The sequence below is a fragment of the Pogona vitticeps genome, chromosome 2 (assembly GCF_051106095.1).
Source record: "Pogona vitticeps strain Pit_001003342236 chromosome 2, PviZW2.1, whole genome shotgun sequence".
Taxonomy (NCBI): domain Eukaryota; kingdom Metazoa; phylum Chordata; class Lepidosauria; order Squamata; family Agamidae; genus Pogona; species Pogona vitticeps.
In genome coordinates, this window is record NC_135784.1 from 57620500 (window position 1) to 57647450 (window position 26951).

The window sequence follows — 26951 nt, forward strand, 5'->3', positions numbered from 1 at the left end:
TGCCTGAAACCCTAGAAGGCTGCTACATCAGAATTGACAGTACCGGACAAGAAAGATCCAATTACCTTACTGGTATATGACATAACCTACAGCATATACATGCATAGCCTGTCTGGGAAATAATGTGTTAAAGCCATAGGCATGTCAATCCTAAATAGCTGGTTATGTTATGGAGAACCCATCCCATCAAGAGCATGAACACATTGCACAGACCAGATTCTGTAGTTTGTCAGCTGTGTTGAACAAGAAAGGATATAATTAAACCAGGGATGAATTAAAATTTATTCTCCTTTGATTCAAAAACAGGATGCATATACAAAATATGTACAAGACAAGAACAAACCATGGGTTTATTTGAAAGAATTCTTATTTTAAAGTCCAGCTATTTTATTGCCATGTAAGTAGTCCATTACAGATGTGGTAGTCGGTCTACAAATGGGTGGTTTCATGTCAGTCTGAATACTTCAGTCAGTACTTGCCGTAAGAAAGCTTCATGTTACATTGATTCACTGTTTTTCATGGCAGTTTTATACTTGCCAGTCATCTCCTTTGGCAACGGCACTTTGCCAGGGCAGGGCACCTGTCCTTCAATTTCACACATGCATTCCCGCAAGTGGTATTTTCTGGGGCCAAATGTTGCAGGATGGCATAGCTTTATTTTTTCTTCTTCTTCTCTCTGGAGCGTTTCCCTATCCAAGAAAGACAAATTAGCCATGAGAAGGATAACGGAAATGGGTGGGGCAGGGCAGGAAACCCCTCTGGCCCACAGTTGGCTGGAGAAAGCCATCTTTGCCACTATATCTGATCTGTGTCCAGAAATAATAGTGGGGATTGCCCCATGTTGGGTCAACCTCCTACGCAATACACAGTCTACTTCTGTAGTTGTTGTGGGAGCGTTCCCTCTTGTCTGGGAAAGGGAAAGAAAAGAAAAGCTGGCTGCTCTAAGCAACAGTGAAAATACTCTGTCCCTTCCCTATGCTTGTGAAATGAATGATCAACACACCACAGCATCCTAACTGCTCTGCATTCAAAGAATTCTTGTAATTTCAAAAATAAATAAATAAATAAATAAATAAATAAATAAAATCTAGGACTTTTCAATACTTTACTGCAGCAGCATTTTTTCCTCTGACATGCTCCAGCCCCACTTCACTTCATAGTCTATCTATTTTAAAGGTGGTGCTTTATATGCAGCCTTCATAGATTTCAAATCTGCTTTTGATCTCATACCAAGGGAACGCCCGTGGTCTAAATTTGAGACCACAAGTATCGATAAACAGCTTCTCCTGTTAATGTGGCAACTTCATGAAAATACGCATTTGTGGGTTCTTTGTAACTGCGGGGGTCTTATCCAACCAAGTCCCTGTGCTTAATGGAGTGAGATAAGGATGCATACAAGCCCCCACCTTGTTTAATTTCTGTATCAATGGCTTAGTTGGAAATTTAAGTAACCCCAATTTTCACCAACCCAAACTTGCCTCTCTCACAATTTCAATTCTACTTTATGCTGATGATGCCGTTTTATTGTCAACTACAGTGCTGCCTCGCATTACGACGTTAATTCGTTCCAGTGAAATCGCTGTAAAATGAAAAGTCATAGTGCGATTTTAAAAAGCCCATAGAAATGCATTAAAACCCGATTAATGTGTTCCTAGCGGCTTGAAACTCACAGTCCAGTGAAGATCCTCCATAGCGCGGCCATTTTCACTGCCTGTGCAGCGAGGAATCCATGCCAGAAAAGAGTGGGCAGACATTCTGAAACCACCAATCAGCTGGCCGAAAATCATCGCTTTGCGATGATCGGTTCCCGAAGCAGGGAACTGATCATTGCAAAGCGAAATTCCCCCATAGCCAGAGAGTTCCAGAAAAACATCTACTTCTGCTTCATTGACTATGCAAAAGCCTTTGACTGTGTGGACCACAGCAAACTATGGCAAGTTCTTAAAGAAATGGGAGTGCCTCACACCTTATCTATCTCCTGAGAAACCTATATGTGGGACAGGAAGCAACAGTTAGAACTGGATATGGAACGACTGATTGGTTCAAAATTGGGAAAGGAGTACGACAAGGCTGTATATTGTCTCCCTGCCTATTTAACTTATATGCAGAATACATCATGCGAAAGGCTGGACTGGAAGAATCGCAAACCGGAATTAAGATTGCTGGAAGAAATATCAACAACCTCCGATATGCAGATGATACCACTCTGATGGCAGAAAGTGAAGAGGAATTAAGGAACCTTGTAATGAGGGTGAAAGAGGAGAGTGCAAAAAACGGTCTGAAGCTCAACATCAAAAAAACTAAGATCATGGCCACTGGTCCCATGGCTACTGTTCATTAAGGTGGGGTGAGATTCCTTCTTTGATTTTACACACAAAAAACATGCTGCACAACACCTTTGTTACATGTGCTTACTTACTCGCTTTTACCAAGAATTTTCTTAATATGTTCAGTTATCTCTTTGTTAGTCTTGTATTCCACATCAACCAGGACCTGCTCTCCGGTATCTGCCAAAAGAAACGTGTCACATGGGTTTATCTGAGGAACGGCTTTCATGGCTTTCCATGCCTCCCTCACCCCCACAACCACGGAAAGAGGCAACCTCAACCTAGAAACATTACCCTTAACTACTCCAGTGTATTCTATGTGAAGTTGCCTTGTTCTCAGAAGTTTAACTTGCTTCAGAATGCAGCGGTTGGATTGCAGACAGGCATGGATTATATGGATCACAGGTCCCAAGTTCTGAAGTTGCTCCACTGACTTCCAGTGTAAAGTCAATGAAGTATGAGAGTGAAGAACTGCCTGCTGCCATAATATACTATTATTAAATTAATTAATAATAGTAAATTAATTTTTTATATTCTGCCACTGTACAGCGATAATTATGATCATATAAAAAAGACACCGCCACCTAAAATTGAAGGGTAACAAGTACAGCAACATGTGATACCAGATGTATTTCTAGAGCTAGGCCATTCCACAGTCGACATATAACAGCAGAGAAGGATCTCTTTGTTGTATATAGTGCTTTAAAGGAAAGCCTAACAACCTAAGTCGAGCTTGGAAGTGAACAGCTAGCCAATTCTGTTTCTTCAGAATGTGTGTCATGGAATACAACCTGATTGTACTGTTTAAAATTCTGGCAGCCATATTCCACACAAGTTGAAGGTTCTGGGTCATCCTCATATACAACATATTACAGCAGTCCAAGTGGGAAATTGGCAGGGAATGGGCTCTTGTGGTCAGGCTAACCCTGCTCAAGGTGCAGTTGGTGAATCAACTGAACCTGCTAAAATGCTGGCAAAACTTCAAACTGCTCAGGCAACCTGAGCCTCAAGAAAAAAATGACAGATAAAGGAGGTCTCCTTTATCTGTGTACAACTTTTTTTCAGAAGACCACCCTGCTTGTAATACTGTAGGTTCATGGACAGGAAAATCACCTACCCACCTAACCTCTATATTGCTGGGATTCACCTTCTGTTTATTGATATTCAGCCATGCACAGCCCCACTGTCACAAAGATGCCACAAAGAAACATAACTAGCTGCCTTTCTCATAGGGTAGCAAAAAACAACAACAACAACAACACACACACACACACACATTAGAATAAGGCCCTCCCCTCCCTATAAGTACATTGGCTCCAAGACTCTCCCTTCAGGTGTGTGAACAGCCACATTTTTAAGCTGTATGGCGTGACAATGGGGAGGTCAGGTGGGATGTGTGAATCACAGATGTCCACTCGAAGAACTACAATTAGAGGTGGGTAACCTGTCGTTCTTCTTCGTCGCCTTTGTGACTCACACTCTGGGTGACTAGCAAGCTGTCTTACCTGGAGGCAGGATGTCATGCTAAGGTAGAGGCTAGAACAGCACATCCAAAGGCCGCATCAGACTTTTGCCGAACATCGAGTCTATAGTGCCTAATGAACATGGGCGGCTGTGCCCATGTGGCAGAAGCGCAGATGTCCGTAAGAGATACATCACAGAGGAATGCTTTGGAAGCTGCCACTGCCCTGGTGGAGTGAGGGCAAATAACCTTTGGAACCGGCTTTCAAGCAAGCTGATATACGAGGTGAATGGTTGAAGTAACCCATCTAGAGATTGTCTGAGAAGTCACCTGAAGACCTTTAGTAGGAGGTTGGTGACTGACAAAAAGGAGAGGTGAGCACCTGAAAAGTTGGGTGTGTTGAACACAAAAGGCAAGGGCTGTTTGAACATCCAGTGTGTGAAGGATCTTTTCTTGAGCTGAAGATGGTGATGGGAAGAAGGAGGGGAGGACCAAGGGTTGGGATAGATGAAACTAAGATGCAACTTTGGGGAGGAAATAAGTATCGACGGATAATTTGATTTTATCTGGAAAAAATTGTAAGTAAGGATAGTCATGTTGTAAATCTGCTAAATCACTGGCTCATTGAACGGATTTAATGGCAACGAGGAAGGCTGTTTTGAAGGTAAGTAGTCAGAGATCAGTTGAGGCTAAGGGCTCGAAGGGAGCCTTAGTGAGCTGCTGTAAGACAAGGGTTAGAGATCATTGTGGGTATAGTGGACAAACATCTGGGTATACATATGAGACAACCCCTTGAGAAATCATTTTAGCGTTGCATGCCTGAAAAAATGAGTTGTTGGAGAATTTGATGGCTGACAGGAGACTACTGCAGAGAGGTAAACCTTTAAGGAGAAAAAGGAGAGACCTCTAGATTTCAGATGGAGTAAAAAATGTAGAACAGTGGAGAGAGATGGGTTGACAGAAGACAATGAAGAGGATTTGGTGAAATATTTAATTTTTTTCCCATTTACATAGGTAAGCTTTCCTGGTCAAGGGTTTTTTTTTTTTTTTGTTTTTTGTTTTGCTTAACAGAGGACATCCATCAGAGAGGCAGAATCCTCCCTGCTGCCAGATGCAGAGCAGGCAGGTCCAGTTGGAGTACCTGGGGTTTGTTCTGCGTGAGGTGTGGTAGACGGGGGAAGTGGTGAATGTCTGATGACAGGTTGTGGAGGACTGGGAACCAGGGTTGCCTTGGCCACCAAGGGGCTATAACGATGGCATTGGGTTTGTCTTGCTGCAGACGGACCGCTACTTTGTGGAGGAGCGGAAGTGGTGGAAAGAGGTAAGTAAGTGTCTTGGGTCAGTGGCTGATGAATGCGTCTCCTTGGGAGTGTTTGCCAACTCCTGCATGGAGCAGTTGCATTTGCACTTCCGATTTATGCAGGAGGCAAAGAGATCGAGAGTTGGATCGCCCCAACGCTTGCAGAGAAGATGGAAGATTGATTGGTCCAATTCCCATTTGTGAGCTTGGGAGTTTGTGTGGCTGAGGAGGTCTGCCAGGTCATTGTCGTGACCAGCTATGTGTAAAGCTGTGAGGCAGTTATGATGTGCTAGGCACCACTCCCAGAAGTCGACTGCTAAGTAGAGGAGACTTGGGGAGTGGGTGCTGCCCTATTTGAGGATGTAGTACATAGCCATTGTATTGTCAGTGGCAATCTGTATCATTTTGCTGATGAGGTTTCTGAAGGCCTTGCATGCCTTTATCACTGCTAGTAATTCTTATTTGTTTATGTGGAGCGACCTCTCCCTGTGAGACCATTTGGTATGAATTTTGAGGGATGTGCAGTGTGCCCCCCCCCCAGCCTGTGAGGCTGGTGTTGGTCATGACCTGTTGGAATGGTCATCTGATGGAAAGGTTCAGAGGAAAATGCCACCATTGAAGTTGGGAGGTGAGTTCTGAGGTGACCCTGAAATGAGTGTGGGGAGGGTCTGTTAGTGGGTTGAAAAGGGCAAGAAGACTGAAGAGATTTCATTTTTAGACAAAATGTTGTACAACAGATGTCATAGATGCCATGGTATCTAGAACACATTGCATGGTTAAGGTGGATATCATAGCAGGAGGGGTCAAATTTTGAAGCAGAGTGCTTAAATTATGCCGTTTGTCTGCAGGGAGAAATGCTCAAGCTTGTATAAAGTCTATGAGTGAGCCTATGTAATGGACAACTCTTGTAGGTTTCAATTTTGACTTTTGTTTGACAGAAAGTCCAAGATTGCGAAGAAGAGAGAGGGATCACGTTGAGAATCAACGGAGTGTTGATCGACTTCAGTATAAAGAGGTTGAGAGTCATAATATTTATGTCGATGGAGGTGGCATGTCCATGGACATCTGTCGATGTCAAGAATTGTTGACCTCTAACGATGTTAGTGGAGTGTCCACAGACACAGGTTTGTATCTCTGATCCTTGGCCTCAAAGTTGACATCATAGTGATGTCAGGCTGGATTAGGAGCTGGCAGGTGTTGAGGATCATTCATTGGTGCAGGAGCCGGACGAGTGTCCATGGATGGACCAAGATGGATATTGAGGCTTGTCGATATCATGTGTCTCGATGATGATGGAACTGAGGTTGTTGCCGAGTCGGTGGACCATTGGAGTACATAGATGCTGGGGATGCCAAATGAGAAAAACCTGTCTTCTAGGTTAGATGGAAAGTAATGAGAGACTGGAGCTGTGAATGCCTCACGCACTGAAGAATGGTGCTTGACCATCTTGGGCTTTTTAGATGCTGGGTACAGTCGCCAGAAACCCATGTGGGTCTTGATAATATGCCCGCTTCGACACCAATGGCTGTCGAGGTCGAGGCATGTGAGGCAATACTGCCATCAAATCAGGTAGACTGGTTGACCAGTGATTTAAGATTGTCTAGACAAGCACTGATCAGGCCAAATGGCTTCCCAATGAGTGCTGAATGTAGGTCTGAGCCTCATACGAATGCTGCAGTAGATGGCACACCGGGAGTCGTGGTGGTCGGTCTGGTGCCACCAAGTAGGGCACAGTATTTGGCTGTGGTTCGGAGTCGACTCTGTCGGGAGAAGCAACTATGGAAAGGTTGCTAGAGGGAATAGAGTGTTGGAGGCTGGGATGTCAAACAATCCACTTGTTCATCCCATTCTGGTGACTGAAAACAAGGTTGATGGGATGGGAGTCCATCATCATCAGAGAGTGAGCCCACAGAGATTAACCCATAAGATTCTGGAGGCTGTTGAGGAATGACTGTAGATGATTTAGATTTGTCCTGTTTGGACCTTTTAGGTGGTGATGGTTCCAGAGCTGAAGAGGCTTCAGCGGATAGTTGCTGTTTAGCAGAGGACTTTGATGTTGAGGGTTTCGACATCGAATGTTTAGGTTTATGGCTTTTAGAGGTCTTTGATGAAGTTGATGGGGCATCCGAATGCAATGGTGTGGCTGATGGATGTTGTTTCGAAGATTCTGAGATGGCTTTTTCCATAGCTTTGGCCTGAGAGGTGGTTTTACAAGCAGGCTGAGCCATTTTTGTCGGTTGGAGGGATTGCTTCCAAAGACGAGCTTCAGTCTCAAAAGGCGAGAGTGGAGGACTCTGCATTTAAAGTTTTTACAGTGGGGGCAAGAGGCTGTTTGGTGTGCCTCATCCAAGCAAAAAAAGACACTTTGCGTGGCTGTTGGAAAGTGGTATTTTGTTATCACAGACCATGCAGTGTTTAAATGGGCCCAAAGGGGCCATGAATAGGAGAAAACTGGTTTGAGAAAAATAAGTAGGACGTGTGTGTGTGTGTGTGTGCTACAGCCAAAGGCCGAGCAAAAACAAAGGAAACAAACAATAATGTTTGATATATAAGATCTATTAATAAAATAAAACTATTTTAAAAGAAAAGGAATCAAGAGCAATACTCTCTTTCACTTTCAACTCACAGAAGCAAGAATACGAGGCTTTCAACATGGCGGTTGAAAGAAACTGAAGGGAGACTCTTGGCACCAAGGTACTTATATGGGGGTTTACTCTAATTTTTTTTTTTGCTACCACAGAAGCTCTAGAATCTTCCAATGAGGCTCCGCGCAGGCGTGGGTCACCCAGAGCATGATTCACAGAGGCCACAAAGAAGAACTATATGTTCCCCATCCTAGGCATAAACAAAGGGTAGTCAGCAAAGGCAATGGATCACTTACCTAAATAGAATTTTATGAAGGGCGATGGGGTCATGTTCTTAAACATCACAATCTGGACCCAAATGTTTTTATATTGAATCTGAGGTATGTTGAAAAATACAAATTTTCTATGGAGAGATTTAAAATAAAAAGGGTGGGTGAGGGAGAGAGATGAAGAACGAGTGCTTAGCCTTTCAGAATTGGGTATCTATGAAATCTATGTTATTGACAAGTAAAGACAGCAAGCCAAAACAAACAAACAATTGAAGGACTTGATACAGAGATTCAAAATGTGTGAAGGTGCTGGAATGATCCTGCGTATTAAAGTGGTCAGTCCCACACTCCAATAATAACCATGTGCCGCCAAGTCAATTCTGACTTATGGGGCCCCTTTTCAGGGTTTCCTAGGAAGAAGATACTCAGAAGTGGTTTACCATCCCCTCCTTCTGGGTGCATCCTGAAGACTGTGCAGTTTGCCCAAGGCCACAAAGGCTGGCTCTTGCCCTAAGAGGCATAATGGGGAACTGAACTCCCAACCTTTGGCTCTGCAGCCAGATACCTAAACCACTGAGCTATCCAGAGTGGGTAACTGTGGTGGGGTTGGGGCCAGTTTTCAGGTAGTGGCGCCCTCTAGAGGTCACACAGACTGCCCCCAAAATGCAAACAACAACAAAAGTAGCAGCTAGCAGTACACTTTCAATTTTTTTTTAATCTGTGGGTGTTAAAATGCAGTTTTATTTCAAAAGTGGAGCACCACTCCTGGAAGCTTGCAATTCATAATTTTTTCCCCATAAGAGGAAGCCATCGGAGGGCTGTGCAAAATCATCACCATGATCTTCTAACACTTTAGGCCCACAGGCGTGGCAGCATGAAGGCTTGATCAGGGATGAGGGCCACGTACAAAGTAGCCAGAAAGCAAGACCTTCAACTTTGGTCCAGCCACCACCTCTCAACCTAGCTTACTTCAAAGAGTCTTTATGAAAACTAAAACAGGAAGCAAAGAGAACTGGTTTTGCCCCTTTGTGCTTTTGCCAGGAAAGTTGGGAATAAAATGGTAATAATATTAAATGTCCTTTTTTTTTTTTTTTGGCTTGGTCAGATTTCATTTTGTGTCTGCATGATCTGTTCCTCCGTCTCATCGCTCAGAGAAGCAATACGCTTTCGAAGGGGGCTCAGGAATATTTGTTCACCAAAGAGCAGAACTAAATACAGGAGGCTTAAACTGCAGCCTTTGGCTGAACATCGGGAGAACCGCCTTGAGGGTCAGAGCCCTTCCACCGTGAAATCAAGGACTCTGAAGGGCAATGGCGGGTGTGGGGCGGCTCGCGCTCTTTCTTGCCCCATGCCTAAGGAGCCCCGGGCAGCTGCCGGGTGGAAACCGCGTCGCTCCCGGTTACCCTACCTCTGCTGGCCAGGATTTCTGGGAGTTGAAGTCCAATAACATCTGGAGGCCCAAGGTTGGGGACCACTGCCCTACATCAAGGAAGCCCAGCCCGGCGGCCTCCAGTTGCGCTGGACTTCAGCTCCCACGCAGCCTGCAGGATGAATGCCTTCGCCCAACCTCTCTGGAGGCTCCCAGGTTGGGCGAAGAGGAAGGCCGACTGGGCTAGCTAGATGGCCAGCACGGGCCCAAGCCTACTTCTGCCTGCATGCCCCACACCGCTCGGCCTTTGGGGCGCTTGCTCTGCCCGCCCGCCCACCCAGCCCAGGGTCCTTCCTCCGTCCTTCCTGGTGCGGCTCTCACGCCGTCAGCCCAAGGCGGCCACCCTCTTGGGGCGCCACTCTCGTGGACTTCCCAGAATCCTTCAGCGGGCGCAGCCAATGGCCGGCCGCTGCCGTCCCGAAGAAATGAACCCCCGGCGGCAGCAGCCCCCTCACTCACCCAGATTCCACCCCGCCCCGCCCCCACCCTGAGCAGCTCGGCGGTTCTTCGGGCCTCGGGCTGGGCGGCTGCGCGCGGGGCACTCACCGGGCGCCCTCGCTGTTCGCGCCGTGCACGTTGTAATTGACCGTCATCACCTTCACCGAGCTCTTGAAGATGACGTCGCCCTGGCTCAGGTACTGCAGCGTCCTCCGGATCGGGTACAGGCCTTTCATCGGCATGATGGCGGGCGCTGAGGGCCTCGCCTACGCGGAGGCGGGGGGGGGCGCGGTGCAGCGACTCCTCGGGCGAGCGGGGGTGCAAAGGAGCGCGCCCGGCCAGCTGAGCACCCCGGCCGCCCGGAACCAGAGAGAGCGCCCGGCGGGAGAGGAAAGGCCGAAGCCCCGCCTGGCCGCGCGGCCTTGTGGGAACCGTAGTTCCCCCGCTCCCCCCGATTGACTGGCCTCAGACGTACAAGGGCAGAGAAGCGCGGGAGACAAGAGCGCGACATCCTTCTGTGAGGAAATCCCACCGAGTTCAAGCGGGATTTATTTCTGAGGAAACCTGCGCCACGTTTGGGGTCCGTCACGGCGCCTCGCCCTGCTGCGGGTGCGCGCCTGCAAAGGCGGGGGAAACGGGGAGCTGGCGCTCGTTTGCTGTGCCAGACGTCAATGAGCCCCGCGCTGTCTTCCAAACGGTCAGGCACCGCCGCCCCCCCCCCCTTTGGATCCAGAACGAGGACGTCTGTGTGACTGGGATCCTGGCCCCTTACAGCGGTCGGGCTGTTTGGAGCAGCGGCGGCTCCAGGTTCGCGTGCAGGGGCTTCAACTGCCATGTGCGCCACGCGCTAGCAAACGACATGCGATTTAAGATGGGGTTTGCCGTTGCTGCCCCCTTGTGGCCGAGAATGCCTTTGGGACCCAGGGCTCCTAGTTCGCTGCTCTTTCCGTTCGCCCAACATTGGGTCCCTTTTAGGGTTATAATCCCTCACTTGTTCAAATACATCAATAGAACAGTTGAAATCAAAGGTCATGTAAGAGTCTTTATTTTAATAGTACTGTATAAACCTTCTGTAGGCAGCAGTATTAAGCCACAACAATGTAATGTCACATTTAGACAGCATTTAATAAAATGCATAAGCATGCACTGCAATATCCTGTATACACACACAACAATGCAATTTTTCTTCATGACTGAAGACTCTTGATTAGATATAAAAATTCAGAATAAAAAAACATGCCATTTTAAATGCTATCACATTTACAGAGATGAATTCACAAAATAAACTAAGGAACCAACAGCTTTTGTCAGGTTTTCAACCTGAAATGATATGTATGTGTGTATATATACTGTATATCTATATATATCTATATATATCTATATATATCTATATATATATAGATAGATAGATAGATAGATATAGATAGATATAGATATAGATATACACACACACACACACGCACGCTATATACAGAGACAATATTTGAATAAACAATGAAAGGAGGGTTACAAAAGATACGGTAGGGAATTATCACAGACAATTCCTCTTGTGGCAAACAGGATACTTTTACTAAGAGCTCAAAGCTTGAGTGGTTTTCCAAATACATACAACAATAATATATCATAGTTAAATATAAGCAGGATCACCCTATCCAGTTTCAAAAGAGTTAGAAATAATGGCTTTATATTACATTTAGAATCAATTGTTGGTTATGTCTTTTCACACTTGGTAAACATGCCACTCAAATTCTTCAGCCCTATAATGAAATTTCTGTTTTTGAAATTTTCCTCCCTACCCTTACAAACCCCTGTACAGATAGAGAAAAAAGGAGAAAGAAATACTTGTTTCTAAATTATTCATAGAAATGGAATCAAAAATTATTGTAATACCTTCAGGACAGGGACGTTACCTTTATGCTATTAGAGGTGGCTAATTAGCAAGATTTCCTGGCATACATTCTTCTCATTTTGTTTCACAACAGAAATTGATTTACTGGAGGATGTCACATCTTCAATACATTTAAAACAAAGACTTTATTTTCTTGTTCATTAAAGCAACAATCAAAATAAGAAAATCATTTAATAATAGATTTTCTGTTTCATTTTAAATTTAATAAAAGCAAGCAGAGTATTGATTGTCATGACACTAAGGCTGCAGCCCAACACAAACTTACTTTTATGTAAAATCTATTGAATTCAGTGGGGACTACTTTTCAGTAGATACCCTGTTTTCCCAAAAATAAGACCTAACCTGAAAATAAGCCTTAGTATGATTTTTCAGGATGTTTGTAATATAAGCCCTACCCCCCAAATAAGCCCTAGTTAAGTGAAACCCTGCCCTCCATCATATGTACAGAAGATGACATGACTGTATTTGAATAAATGTAGACTGTTTTACATGAAAAAAATAAAACATCCCCTGAAATAAAGCCTTGCTGCGTTTTTTTGTGGGGTTTTTTTGAGGAAAAATTAATGTGACCCTGTATTATTTTCGGGGAAACACAATTTGCATAAACTGGGTTAGATCTGAAATGGAGCTTTCCTGTGTTTCCTAAGATAAACTAATGAAACAAAAATCTAACAGGTAAAAATTCTGTTCACATTGTAAATGTGCCAGGCATTACACCCAGCAACAAGGAATTGCTTGTTTCAGTTGTGCAGCTGGTAATGCATCCACAGTGCAACCAATTTTGCAATGTGCTGGTGGAAATGCTTCATGGACAACACAACAGCCTTAGTGCTGTTATAACTATTGTGAGTGCGATGTTCAGTTGCATATGTGTAGAGATGCACAACAGGATTTTGCCCAATGTATATTTATTACACAGTAGAAACGGAGACTGGCAGTTTGTTTCCCAAAATTGTCTCACATCTTTTAACATGCCTTCTGAAATTTCTAATCAGAACCCAGAATCCCACCTTGTGCAGGGCTGTGGAAGTGTTATGCTGTATACCTTTGCTAGTGGTACTTTTTATTTCACCAACACTAATCTTTAAAAATGATTAAGAATGTATATATCCAACATTTTAATAGTTCAGGCTTGGACTGTTCCTTTTCAAAGGTGCATAATCTAAGGTCAGGGTGTAGAAAGTAAGGTATCAAAGCCTTTAAAAATCCACTGAAGGACTTTTTGTCTTCCTTAACCTGATTATATTTAATTTGTACTTCATTCTATATTACTAGAGTAATCATATAAACAGGGCTTAGTGAAGACAGTAAATAATATAGTGGGTGTGAATCTCAACTTATTTTTCTCTATAGTGACTTGTAATTTCTCCCAGACTTCACTAGTTGTATTACAAAATTCAACTCTGCTGATACGCTGTCTCTCATATTAATTGTCCACTCATAACTTTTCACTTTAAAAATGTTCCTTCAAATAGTAGTTAGAAAACCATGTATGGTATCTACCAGATAAAATAGCAGCACCACAGATTGCTTAGCTGAAAGTGACATTTATGACACTGCCTGCTAAATTTATGCCAGGTTCTCATTTTTAACAAGATAGTCGCCCATATAAAACAAAACACTTCTATTGAGTGACAGCCTAGTTCATTCTAATTGGCAACTTCAAGGGACATGCACACAATACAGTATTAAAATTACAAAGATCAGGTTCTGCATGCTAAAATGAGAAAATAGCACACACACAAAATGCATCAGAAAAGTTGAGAAAGTGCCTTCAGTATATACTGAAAATACACAGAAATGTTTATGGTCCACCAGAGGAATTCACTGAACACTGTCACTATACAACCTCCATTCATTTCAACAGGGTTTATTTAGAAATAAGATGGAATTATTAAATAGTTTCTCTTTGTATACAGAAGAAATTGCTAATACATTATGTATTTAGAAATGGGCCCAATTGACTGAGGAAAGTGGGAATTCATATACAAGATCTGAGCAAGAAAGAAGACTTGGGAAGCTCAAGATATGCAATGCGTTTATAAATGTTTTCTTAACATATAGAAATCTGGCATATATGTATGACTGTACATATTTCTATATACATAGATACATACTTATTACACTGTACATAATATACTGGATGTGCTAGTTACATATTAGCAAATCAGTATTGTATCCACAAATAAATATGACCAAGATTTAAAAGCAATATTGTTTTAATTAAGTTAGGGGTTTTAAACTTCTTTAAAATTTTGAATGACATATCCCCTCCACCCTACTACCACATTACATAGAGATTTGGGAGAAAAAGCTAATAGCTATAGAAGCATATTTTACAACTGTTAAGTTGGACAGGTTACTTACCTGTAATTGTACTTAGAACTTTTAATTACAAACTATCTCCAGAACCTGCTGGTAAATCAGAGTAAGCTCCTCTGAAGTAAATCATAATTGTGATAACATTAGACAGGTTATCTTGTACATTTGTTTAAATGCAGATTCTTTCAATTTGTATATACACTGTTAAGTCCCAATGACTTCAGAGGAACTTCTAAAGCAAACAATTGTACTTAGTAAGATAAAGCAAATTCTCATCTTCAACAAGACAAGCATTAGAAATGCTCACATAAAGAATTCTTCTTAGTGACATGATAGTCTTACAATCACCACAATTTAACCCACGAATAATAATTTTAGCGGAGAAAAATACTACAAGATTTCAGGATTGCATTATACCAATCCCAAGATCTACACAGAATATACCAAATCAGGCACATAATGGTGTCAGTAATCATTACACATTGGGTTATATTCAACAATGTCCATCTGCTTTGGTGGAACAGATTCTCCCACCCCAGACTGGAGCCTACAGAGCCCCCCAAATCTGCTCACAAGGGTTGAAGGACATTCCAAAAGAGGCATGAAGATGTTGCAGGAGGAAGAAAGGAAGTCCATTCTTGTGACAATGTAAGGAACTCAATGAGATTAGACTGATGGAGGCATGCTCTGTCACATCCTATTTTTACATGGAGTGGATCCAGTTCAAATAAGGATTTGGACGCACAGATCTTTTCATTTCTTTTCCTGGACCAGAACTTTAGTATGCAGAATGATACTATCTTTAAAATTCCCCAATATTACAAAAGTTCCTGGCTGTTTAGTGGCAGGAGGAGATACACTAAGAGAGAAAGGGGGGGGACTTTGCCAGACACACACTTTTTTGTATGCAAATAAACCGAGTTAATGATTATACTATTTTCTGAACAAAGTATGTAGAAGCTGTATTCTAACAAGAGTGCAAATAAAGATAAATACAGCCATCTTTGCACTTCTTTTTTCCTGGCACATACTTTGCCTATAACAGCTGAAGTAGATGGAAAGGACTCAGATACATTCCAAAAATCACACCATTCAAATCTTCCTTTCAATAATTGGCATTCACTTGGAAGTTAACTTGACAAGGACCTTTTAAGAAAGTCAATGAAAGTCCCTGCAGTTGTTCATCATGCTTCATTGATCTCATTTCCTTGTTGACATGTGCTGTCAAGTTGGAACCGACTTATAGAGATCCTAATAGGGCTTTCAATGTAAATGAGTTTTTAAGGAGTGGTTTTACCAGTTCCATTCCCCCAAAGAGCTTCCATGCCTGAGTGGGGATTTGAATCCAGAGTCCTAGTCTATCACTGTACATTCCCAAAAGGTTACTGGTCCATGCCACTATACAGTCACGTGAAAGAAAACCCTCTTTGAATTCTGTAGTTTTTACATATCAGGACATAATAAAAATTGTCTGGTCCTTAGCAGGTCTGAAAATTAGGTAAATACAACCTTAGACGAAGAACAACACAGGACATATTACACAGCATATCGGCACAAACACCTCATACTGTCAAGCATGGTGGTGGAGGCATAATGATTTGGGTTTGTTTTGCAGCCACAGGACCTGGGCACCTTACAGTCATTAAGTCAGCCATAAACTCCTCTGTATATCAAAGCATTCTAAAGTCAAATGTGAGGCCATCTGTCTGATAGCTAAAGCTTGGCCAAAACTGGGTCATGCAACAGGACAACGATTCCAGCACACTAGCAAATCTACAAACGATAGGCTGAAAAAGAAAAGAATCAAGATGTTGCAAAGGCCCAGTCAAAGTCCAGATCTCAACCCGATTGAAATGCTGCGGTGGGACATTAAGAGGGTTGTGCATCAACAAATGCCCGCAAACTTCAATCAAATGAAGCAACATTTTAAAGAAGAATGTCTCCACAATGTGAAAAACTGATAAAGTTCTAAGAGAATGTTTACTTCAAATTATTGCTGTTAAAGGTGGTTCTACAAGATACAGTATTGAATCATAAGGTATATAGTACTTTGCTTTTCACATATTGCCTTTCTATTTTGGCTTTATTTTTGTTAAATCATGACACAGTGTGTAATATGTCATGTTTTGTTCATTCGAGGTTGTACTTACCTAATTTTCAAACCAGCTACTGGCCAGATGTTTTTCTTATGTCCTGATATGTAAAACTATAGAATTTAAAGAGGGCATACTTTCTTTCTCACATGACTGTAGGTTTGTCAAAGTTTCCTAATTTAAATTATTATCTGGTCAGCAAGAAAAAAAATGAGTATCTTGCTGTGAAATCCACTGGATATCCTTATTTCAGAAATTATTAATTACAAAACCAATTCTGTTAGCAGCATGTAAGATAGGATAAAAGTAAAATGATAATCAGTGAATAACCAAGAGGTGCTTTATAGGGGGGAAAGGCTTTAGAACTGAAATACTTCATATCATTATAGACCATGAACTAAAATAGTGCCCCAAATCCAATTATTAGGACCAGTTAGAGTAGACCTACTGAATCAGTGCGAACTTTGTTAGTTAACATGCTACACTTCTAGGTGGGACTGACAAATGCATCTAGGTCAATATTTTAGCATCAGTAAATGATCTAGACTAATGTGGTTCTGCCTGGGTCAGCAGAAATAAATTGCTGAGTGGGCTGAAGATGGAAATGTGCATAAGTGTATCACATGGACTTGAGTAACAACTTTCTCTCTCAAAAAAAGGTATTTATTTATTTAAATTCAAAACATATGCTAATCTAGGTCTTTCATGGAAATATTTTGGGTCTTAATTCTGAGTGTTTTAGCCTTAGATATTATTGAAACTACATATTTTATTAAAAATGCATACTAAAATCTTTATGTCTCTAAAATATTTGATTTTTATTGCATGGGTCAAGGAAGTATACAAAACAAAAATCTAATAAAATAGAACCATGACAAAACCAACATATGCTTTTTGGGATAGACTATGTACATCTTAGCTCCTAAGAGATCTCTGTAGATTTTGGGGGCTCTATCTGATGCTAAACGTATTTTAGAGCAGAGTCACCCCCCCCCCCCATTATAACTCTCTCCCAACTATATTAAAAAGCCTGTTTGAGAGAAATGGAAAGCCTCTGCAACTGGTTTTTGGCAGCTCTGAGTGCTACAAAGGACAGGGGAATGGGACAGACCAAATATCATGACACCATCAAAAGTATCACACTGGGTTTAGGCTTCATTTTCTTCTTTCACAACAAATCACTATAACAGTGTTGTGAGAATTTAAGTATACAATTTAGGTTGCAACTAGTTTTTAGGTTTTATAAGGGGACGTAACATGAACGTTCATCATGACAGCACTGAGTCAATTCTATTGCCAACTCACGCTGCTCCTAGATAGGTAGTCATACTGTTGGCTCTTTACTTAGGACAAAACTCAGCTAATTTTCATTATAATTTTCAAATCCAATTTTCCTGTGTAGAAATGATTTTAAATTTAAGCAGAATAAAAGAAAGACTAAAGCAGGAGCCAAAGGTAAAACAAAGGACCACACTGTTTCTAGTTTTCATTGTTTCAACTTTTCAATCTATTGAAGACTGCTTCAATAGATACACTGATTTGCACACACGTAGGAGTATAATGAATATATCTTACACAGCAATCCTATGCACATTAATTGGGAATTAGTCCCATGAATAGATATGGCTGGTCTGTGACTACACTGCTGGTCTAACTGACCTCTAGGGCTATAAGTTTATACCCTTAAATATAAATAAGATTGCTTAGATGGGCATAATGTTACAAGACAGACCAGTGTCTGTTTAAAAAAAGGCATTTCTGATGCAACATGAACATTTAACATGAAGGCAAAAAACAAAAATGTGCCACAATGTTTTCAAATGAAGGCCAATTTGAAAAATAAATATTTTTATGTGATTTTCTCTGATGTGAAAAGCACAGTGACAGTAAGTAGTAGTATTTCGCACTAAAAACAAAAGCAAAGCAGAACAAGAAAGAAAAAAAACCCTTAATCCTGGAAAACATGAGCATTTAACATGAAGACAAAAAACAAAAATGTGCCAGAATGTTTTCAAATGAAGGCCAATTTGAAAAATACAGTGGTCCCTCGCTGTGTGACAGCATCGTTGAACGGAACGTAAAAACCCATTGGAATGCATTAAACATGGTTTCCAATTGGGCCGAATACTCACTGTTCAGCGATGCTTCAGGATGGCCGGCAGCCATTTTCAAGCCCTCCCCTCGCTTTACGAGGGCGCGAAAACGCTGCGCGCGGCCATTTTGGGGCTTCCGGTGGCCATTTTGTAGCCGCTGAACAGCTGATCGGCGGGTCGCAAAGCGAAGGTCGGTAAGCGAACCGCTTACCGACCTTCACTCTGCGATTTTCGCCCTATGTAAGCACCGTTTTGCGATCGCATTTGCAATCACAAAACCAGCCTCATAGAGCGAATTCATCACTCTACGAGGCGCCCGTTGTGCGAGGCACCACTGTATATATTTTTATGTGATTTTCTCTGATGTGAAAAGCACAGTGACAGTAAGTACAGTGGTGCCTCGCACAACGGGTGCCTCACACAACGATGAATTCACACAACGATGCCTTTTGTGGCCTCACACAGCGATGTTTCCTATGGGGGATTTTCACACACCGATATCTCTTTTTCGTTCCTGTAAAAGTGTCTTACAATGTTTGGAAGCAGTTTTAAATGCTTGCAATGGTTAGCCCACCTCCTGAACCCTATGCAAACTGATTTTGGTGTTGTTCTGACACTTCGTTAATTTATGGTAATTTTTTGTTTTCTCCATTGAAAACAATTGAATGGTCTTTCTAATGGTTTCCAATGGAGAAAACAAAAAATCATCATAAATTAACGAACTGTCAGAACAACACCAAAATCAGTTTGCATAGGGTTCAGGAGGTGGGCTAACCAGTGCAAGCATTTAAAACAGCTTCCAGACATTGTAAGACACTTTTACAGGAGTGAAAAGGGAGATCGGGAAGAGCTTTAAAAGGCAAACGGAGATCAAAGAGCCCTTTCCCAATCTCCCTTTTCGCTCCTGTAAAAGTGTCTTACAATGTTTGGAAACTGTTTTAAATGCTTACACTGGTTAGCCCACCTCCTGAACCCTATGCAAACTGATTTTGGTGTTGTTCTGACACTTCGTTAATTTATGATGATTTTTTGTTTTCTCCATTGGAAACCATTAGACAGACCATTCAATTGTTTTCAATGGAGAAAACAAAAAATTACCATAAATTAACGAAGTGTCAGAACAACACCAAAATCAGTTTGCATAGGTTTCAGGAGGTGGACTAACCATTGCAAGCATTTAAAACAGCTTCCAAACATTGTAAGACACTTTTACAGGAGCGAAAAAGGACTTCGCAAAGCCATTGAAATGTATTGAGTTGGCTTCAATACATTCCAATGGAGGAAACATTGTTTCACACAGCAATGTTTCCTATGGGGATTTTCACTCAGCGATGGCAATCCGTTCCAATTGGAACGGATTAACCGGTTTTCAATGCATTCCTATGGGAAATGGTGTTTCACAGAACGATGTTTCACACAACGTTGATTTTTTTGGAACCAATTAACATCGTTGTGTGAGGCACCACTGTAGTAGTATTTCGCACTAAAAACAAAAGCAAAGCAGAACAAGGAAAAATAAAACCCTTAATCCTGGAAAACATATACACATATTACAATACAAAATATAGTAGGACTGGTCTGAAAATATTAAAAACATTTTAAAAAATCATAAAAAAACTATTTTCACATGTATTACCAGAACCTGACAATAGAGGGAGCCAGAGACCATGCTATGAATACTTATTAATGAACAATACATAGCAGTGTCTGGCTCTCTCTAGTGACCCGTTCTGGTAATGCATGTGAACAATATTTTTTTTCCTTTTTACCAGGCAATATACACAGTGTTCGCGATTATATGAAGGTTTCAGTATCCGTGGGGGGCTTGGAACCAATCCCCAGTGGATATGGGGTCCTACTGTATACTTCATAGTACTTTAAATCAAATGAGTCTCCTGAGATTCTATCATGGATCCCTCAGATATGGGACTGTTCTTACACATAGACAAGAGATGTGGAAAAATAAAATATTGTATATATAATTGAGGGAATCATCACTGTAAAGTCCATGTTGTTGCGACTACATATACATATTTAAGTGTAATGAGAACCATCCTGGATCATCCCAAAAGTCTACTGGTCTAGCATTCTATTTGTTGAGTTATCAACCTGGCAGTGGCTAGAAGCGGACAGGCAGGATAAGAGTGCATATATACTCCCACTCATGTTTCCCAGCACCTGATACCCTAGAGCAGTGGTCCTCAACCTTGGGCCTCCAGATGTTCTTGGACTTCAACTCCCAGAAATCCTAGCCAGCAGAGGTGGTGGTGAAGGCTTCTGGGAGTTGTAGTCCAAGAACATCTGGAGGCCCAAGGTTGAGGAACACTGCCCTAGAGGTAACATGCAGCCTGCATAACTAGTAGCCACTGGTAAGCCTTACTCGTCATGAATTTCCTAGTCTCCTTTTAAAGCTGTCTTAAATTGAGAACCATCCTTACATTTTGATGTAGGGAATTTCATAGTCTTAACTGCAGTGTAGAAACTACAGAACAAAGCACATCATCTAAAGCAGCCATTCTCAACCTTTTTTTCTTTTGTCCATGACCATAAACACAACATGAAAAAAATATAGGTTGAATCAGGATGGTATAAGGTGTTGTGTGAAGAACTGTCTTTTCAAGTTTCAAAGAGAAGGAATTCCTTTGAAATTATAATGTATATGCAACCACTCAGGAGCACACAGTTGTTACTGAAACTGTGATGGACACAGAACAGTTATTTTTAAATAGTATATTGTGATGAAACATTTGTAAATAAACAGCAGGAGGCTGGGTCTAAGCCTTTTAAAAATCCGACCACTTTCTCATGACAAATGCAAGAAGTTAGTATGCTATCCTTCAGTGTGAATAAATCCTACATAACATTATGTTTCTTTTGCATTGTAATGTAAACAGTTACATTAATTTAGCCAAGTTTAAATTTCAAATAGTATAGAAATATCCTTAAAACAACTGTATTACTAATAAACATATACAACTGGTATTTTGTAGCACAAATGATTGTCATCCACAGCTTGTTGTGTTTCCACAGAAATCAGTAAAGTGTGTCTGTAATTTAAAATGCTATTAATGATTTACTCTGCTTATACAAGCAAGACAATGTACAGTTTCAATGTTGTAGCTTTACCAAGTGCTTTAAAAAGTGGATAATTACCATATCCCAAGAATTTAAACATTAATTCAAAAGATTTTTAAAAATACATAAATACAGACTTGAATTTAAAGAGTCCTTTTGTCCATAGGAAAAACTTTCACTTCTGCAACAACCCACCATGCTTCATTAGACAGTAATCTGAAAACAACTTTGATTTTTAGGAGCGCCCTTTTGGAGGAAAGAGACCATAAGAGGTTGTAAAAGGAAGTGGGGACCAGGGAACCGCAATGCATGACTAGACTTCCATGTGCAGCTCTTCAAATTCAGATCACTGTTTTTAATTTAACTCTTCTAAATTAGCATTCTGGCATTTGAAGTCACTGTCAGTTTCTAAATAAGAAGCGCATTCAGCAATACGCTGTGGACTTTTCAATAAAAGGAATTAAAATATTTTCTTCTGGCAGAAATGGGTCCTAGAAAAAGGCTTTGCAGAACTGTTTTTAAGACTTATCTTTCAATATAGACAGGAGAAAGTAACATCAACAACAAAAATTGGTATATGTTGGAAAGTATATTATCCAAGTTAAACAGTGTACTCTGATCCAGAAAAACACTGATTCTTCTAGGAAGATGATCCTGTTATTTGACCATTATATTCGGCTGTCTCCATTTTCAAGATATAGGGTATGATGCTGTCAATTGGTACATTTCCAATGAGCCCAGTAAAAAAGAGTTCTTCAGTAATGCTAGAGCTCATCAGTCTAAGTGCTGGCAGGCGAACAAGAATTCGGGCTAGTCTGAAATAAGAAAGTTGTGGAAGTATGTAAAGGCACAGTTCAAATTACCTCTGGGGGTCTGATACTTATGAGTCCTAAAACTAAAGAACGGACACTTGTGCATTTACTGAGGGGTTTCTGAAAAAGGAGCAGCCTTGATAAAAGTTGGCAATAAGAATGAATAAAGTTCTAAGCAAACAGGAAGCATTTTTCAAATAATGTCTTGGGAACAGGAAAGAAAGCTTAGAACACTAAGCAGGTTTTGATAGACCATATTTGCCAGCATACAAGATGACTTTTTGGCCCTGAAAAACATGCCTCGAAGTGGGGGGTCGTCTTATACGCCGGGCGCACTTCCAGCAAACCCTCCCTCTCTCACACAGCGAAGTCACTTACCTGGTAGTAAGACTGAGTAGACCGAGCTCTTCCTTGGTAGCCTGGGAACAGCCTGACTCTAGCGCCGAACAGCTGACTGTCGGGAACCAGCAGAGAGGCGGCAGCCATTTTGAGATGCGACCACATGGCTGCTGCCTCTCAAAATGGCTGCCACCTCTCCAAAATGGCTGCCGCCTCTCTGCTGGTTCCTGACAGTCAGCTGCTCAGTGCCGATGCTGTCCTTCTTCCAGCAAACCCTCGCTCTCTCCCAGCAAAAGGAACCAAAAGTGGCAAAACGAACTCACCCCATGATGCAGCCAAAGCAGAATCACGCATGCGGAAGAGTCTTATATGGGAAATATATAACAAACTCTACATTTTGAGTGGAAATATTGGGGGGTCATCTTATACACCCAGTCATCTTATACGCCGGCAAATACAGTAAAACTGTGGTCTATAAGAAGTTGGCAGTCTGAACATTTTCCAAATAAAATATAATGTATGACAGCTTCTAAAAAAATTAAATTTGCTTCTCATGGTTCTGTCTGATATAAAAATAAAGGAACAAATTTTGTAAGCCAGAATGTCTTATATTGTAGCATCCAAACAAAAAGATGGGTTTTTAAAATTAGCAATCTTTTCTTTTCCTTGTCATATTAATATAGCAGTAAGTCCCTTTTTATTTTATCTGAAGTTTTCCCAGGCTTAGCTACAATAGTTACCACTGGTCACAAATCTACAAACTAGTAACAATAAATATCTACTTCTGGGTAGACATCCATAAGAATGGTGGATTTCATTGTCACAATCTACTCAAAGTTAAGCATCTTAGGTCCCACTGTATGCATTCTTATAAATGTCTACCCAGAAGCAACATAGTAAATATATTTAGGACTGCCAAAAGTTCTGCCAAAAGACATAAAGAGACCCAAAAAGTGGCTTTGGCTAGATTGTGCCTTTGGTTTTTAATCAGAAAATTTTATAGTTATGTTTTGCAAGGCCCGCCCCTTCCCTTTAAACAAGCCACTTCCCTCTGAAATAAAATACCTGTATGTATCCTCTGGATAGGTTTTTTGAACATAGTCTTGCAATTCCATCTGAGCTTTCTCCTGGAATTTTTCTATTTGGCTGGAACTTGTTAGACCAGGGTGATCTACAATTTGGAAAAAAAAAACCACTGTTCATTTCTTTGTCACTTAAAAAAAAATTGAAGTCACTGTCAGTGCCACTGCTGACTGCTAGGTTTTTCTTACCCATTACACAGAATACTCAGTACAGTGGTGCCTCGCTAGACGATGATAATCCGTTCCAATGAAATCGCTGTTTCGCGAAATAATTGTACACCTGTTTTGCAAGCGCGGAGGAAGCTGTCAAAATCTTCGTCTAGCGAAGCAGGGACCAAACATTGTCCAGCAAAATTCCCATAGGAATCACTGTTTTGCGAATCGCTATAGCAAAAGTCCGAATAGTCAAAGCTATGGTTTTTCCTGTAGGGATGTATGGAATTGAGAGCTGGACCATAAAGAAAGCTGACCGCCGAAGAATTGATGCCTTTGAATTGTGGTGCTGGAGGAGGCTCTTGAGAATCCCCTGGACTGCAAGGAGAACAAACCTATCAATTCTAAAGGAAATCAACCCTGAGTGCTCACTGGAAGGACAGATCCTGAAGCTGAGGCTCCAATACTTTGGCCATCTCATGAGAAGAGAGGACTCCCTGGAAAAGACCTTAATGTTGGGAAAGTGTGAAGGCAAGAGGAGAAGGGGACGACAGAGGATGAGATAGTTGGACAGTGTCACCGAATCTGACCCAACTCCGGGAGGCAGTGAAAGATAGGAGGGCCTGGCGTGCTCTGGTCCATGGGGTCACGAAGAGTCGGACACGACTAAACGAAACAATAGCGATTGCAAAAAGTCAATATCTAGCGAAAAAACTGTCATGCGGGGTAACTATCTAGCGAGGCACCACTGTATTCTGTCTATATCAGTAGATATAGCCACTGCCACACACTCTCCAACTGATGATCAGTTTCATCATGTTTCTTAGAAACTGGATTGTAATAAAAAGAGGAAATCACAAGTAATAGCACATTTGTACATGCCTCCTTAGACATACAGTATATCAAAGGTTCCCAAGCCCCGGTACCACAGCCTGATACTGGTCCATGGCCATGCCAGACAGATCTCCTCCCCATGCACTCCCCCCGCACATCCCCACCCGCACACATGGCCCGTCATCTGCGCCCCTCCCCTCCATGCATGTGTGTGAGCATGCCCCTCCCCTCATGCGCACCCCTCTCTGAGCGCACTTCGCTCCTCCATGAGCGGTGCCCCACCCCCTCAACAGGTCTGCGATTCAGAAAAGGTTTGGGGCTACTGCAATATAAAGTCACTTATTTACACAAAAATGGACAGCACTGCAGCTGAATACAGCACGTATTTCCTATTTCAAAAGTGATGCAAATTTTTGTGTATCTTATATTTAGTATTCTTGTAAAGAGCTTTCTTTTTGGTCAATCAATACCATGTCAGGTCTTTCTTTTTTCCTACTGCCTTCTGCTTTTCCTAGTTGACACGTTTAAACTAAACCTGGTGGAATTGTTGAATACAATTCTGTAAGTATCTGTCAGGATCAGAGCTGTAAAAATATGTATAGCTAGAATTTATACAGCTGAGTTAAGTGTGACAGTTGAGGAAGAAATCTCAGGACTGGATAATCCTGAGATAAAGCTAGCAGACCTAGCACACACACTCTGTGGGTTGGTTGGTGTTGGTGTTGTAGTGGAAAGATCCTGGACGACCTGCTCATATGGTAAATGACTACTGAACTAATTTACAAGGACTTTGACTCTGATTTACGCATTGAACCCTGCTGAACTGCTATGCATGACCTTGGACTGGAAACAAGGACTAAGCTGTATATTTGTGTATATATCCTGTAAATAATACAACTATACTTCTATCAACACTACATATTGTTTGGCGTCTTCATCTCTCAGGGAGGTTTTCTACTGTTAGCGCCACCTGGTGTATCCTGGTAATACTGCACCTCTGTCACTAGTACTGTATTATTATCCTTTTCAGTACACCTTGCTGTCTCATGACATGTCCAAAGTACAACTGCCTCCATTTAATCACTTTAACTTCTTGTTAGAGCTCAGGCCTATTTCAATTTAGAACTCACTTATTTGTCTTTCTAGTGGTCCAGGGTGTTCATAAATCTCTTCTCTAGCATAGCTTCCAAATGAATCAACTTCCTTTCTTACAAGTTTCATGCTGGTACACAGTAATCAGGAACTCTGTAGTATTACCTTTGTCTCCAGTTTAACTACAGCATATTATCTATCTCCTTCAGATCTGTCCTTCCAATTGTCAGTCTTCTGATTTCCTGGCTCAAGTTCCCATCCTAAATGACTACTGAACCAATGTACAGTGGTGCCTCGCACAACGAGCGCACCGTAGAGCGATGAATTCGCTCTACAACGACGGCCCCAATGGGCGAAAATCGCAGAGCGAAGGTCGGTAAGCTGCTCGCTTACCGACCTTCGCTTTGCGACCCGCTGATCAGCTGTTCGGCGGGTCAAAAATGGCCGCTGGAACAGGCGAAAGGGGCCAGGGCGCAGCGTTTTCGCGCCCTTGGTAAGCAAGGGGAGCCGCGAAAACGCTGCGGAAGGCCCGAAATGGCTGCGCGCAACCATTTCGGGGCTTCCGGCAGCGTTTTCGCGTGCTCCCCTTGCTTACCAAGGGCGCGAAAACGCTGCGCCCCGGCCCCTTTCGCCTGTTCCAGCGGCCATTTTTGACCCGTCGAACAGCTGATGGCAGCCATTTTGGCACCCTCGTTCTGCGAGGGGAGGGCGCGAAAATGGCTGCCGCCTATGGAGGAACTTCGCTGAACGGTGAGTTTGAAAGCCAAAGTTCAATGCGTTTCTATGGCTTTTTCCCTCCCGCACAGCGATGTTTCCCACAGCGAAGGTTAATCCGGAACAGATTAACCTCGCTGTGCGGGGCACCACTGTATAGAAAATCTTTAATGTTAAACTGTAATTTTGTTCTTGCAATTCATCCGACTCATAGCTGCTAGGTCATTTGCAATGCAGAGGGTAAATGAAGTGAGTGAGTAAATTCTACAAGCGATTATATCTAATTTTTTACCCTCTTTGTTATTTGGGAACAGTTTCGGGAATGAGTCTGAGTGGCATCCACAATCACAGAATTAGGTGGGGGATGTTTGGAGAGGAAGTCAGTGCTGGTACCATGGATTTTATAGAGATTTTCTACCCTTCAGGAGATTTGTGATACCGAAGAGGGCTTGGTCCAGGACTGTTTGACAAGTTTCATTAATGGTGGAATGAACCTCATGCAAAAGGGGGTTGATCTTCATCAATATCTTCGTATACTTTGTCTGATTCAGATGGGTAGGATGTTGGACGTCAAGGTCCATGGCCTTGGTGATGTGAAGGAGAAGTTGGGAGTATGATGCGAA

At 42.0% G+C, this 26951-nt stretch overlaps 2 protein-coding genes across 3 annotated transcripts in view; both read right to left on the reverse strand.

Annotated features, from left to right (window-relative positions):
• Positions 1 to 263: 263 nt before the first annotated feature.
• On the reverse strand, positions 264 to 10185 carry MRPS25 (mitochondrial ribosomal protein S25). Its single transcript, XM_072989501.2, has 4 exons — positions 9919 to 10185; positions 7971 to 8077; positions 2420 to 2507; positions 264 to 689 (listed from the first exon to the last, which is right to left on the reverse strand). The coding sequence occupies exons 1-4, from the start codon at positions 10050 to 10052 to the stop codon at positions 497 to 499; spliced, it is 522 nt and encodes a 173-aa protein (XP_072845602.2). The 5' UTR covers positions 10053 to 10185; the 3' UTR covers positions 264 to 496.
• A 10757-nt stretch (positions 10186 to 20942) lies between these two features.
• The window catches only part of NR2C2 (nuclear receptor subfamily 2 group C member 2), a 69348-nt gene continuing 63339 nt past the window's right edge, over positions 20943 to 26951 (reverse strand). Inside the window, exons 14-15 of one of the 2 annotated variants that reach the window (XM_020802809.3) lie at positions 23519 to 23624; positions 20943 to 22117 (exon numbers count right to left, since the gene is read on the reverse strand). In XM_020802809.3, the coding sequence (XP_020658468.2) occupies positions 21943 to 22117; positions 23519 to 23624 (281 nt within the window). In that variant the 3' untranslated portion in view covers positions 20943 to 21942. The remainder of the gene's footprint in view (positions 22118 to 23518; positions 23625 to 26951) is intronic. The other variant, XR_013541623.1, reaches the window with a different exon arrangement.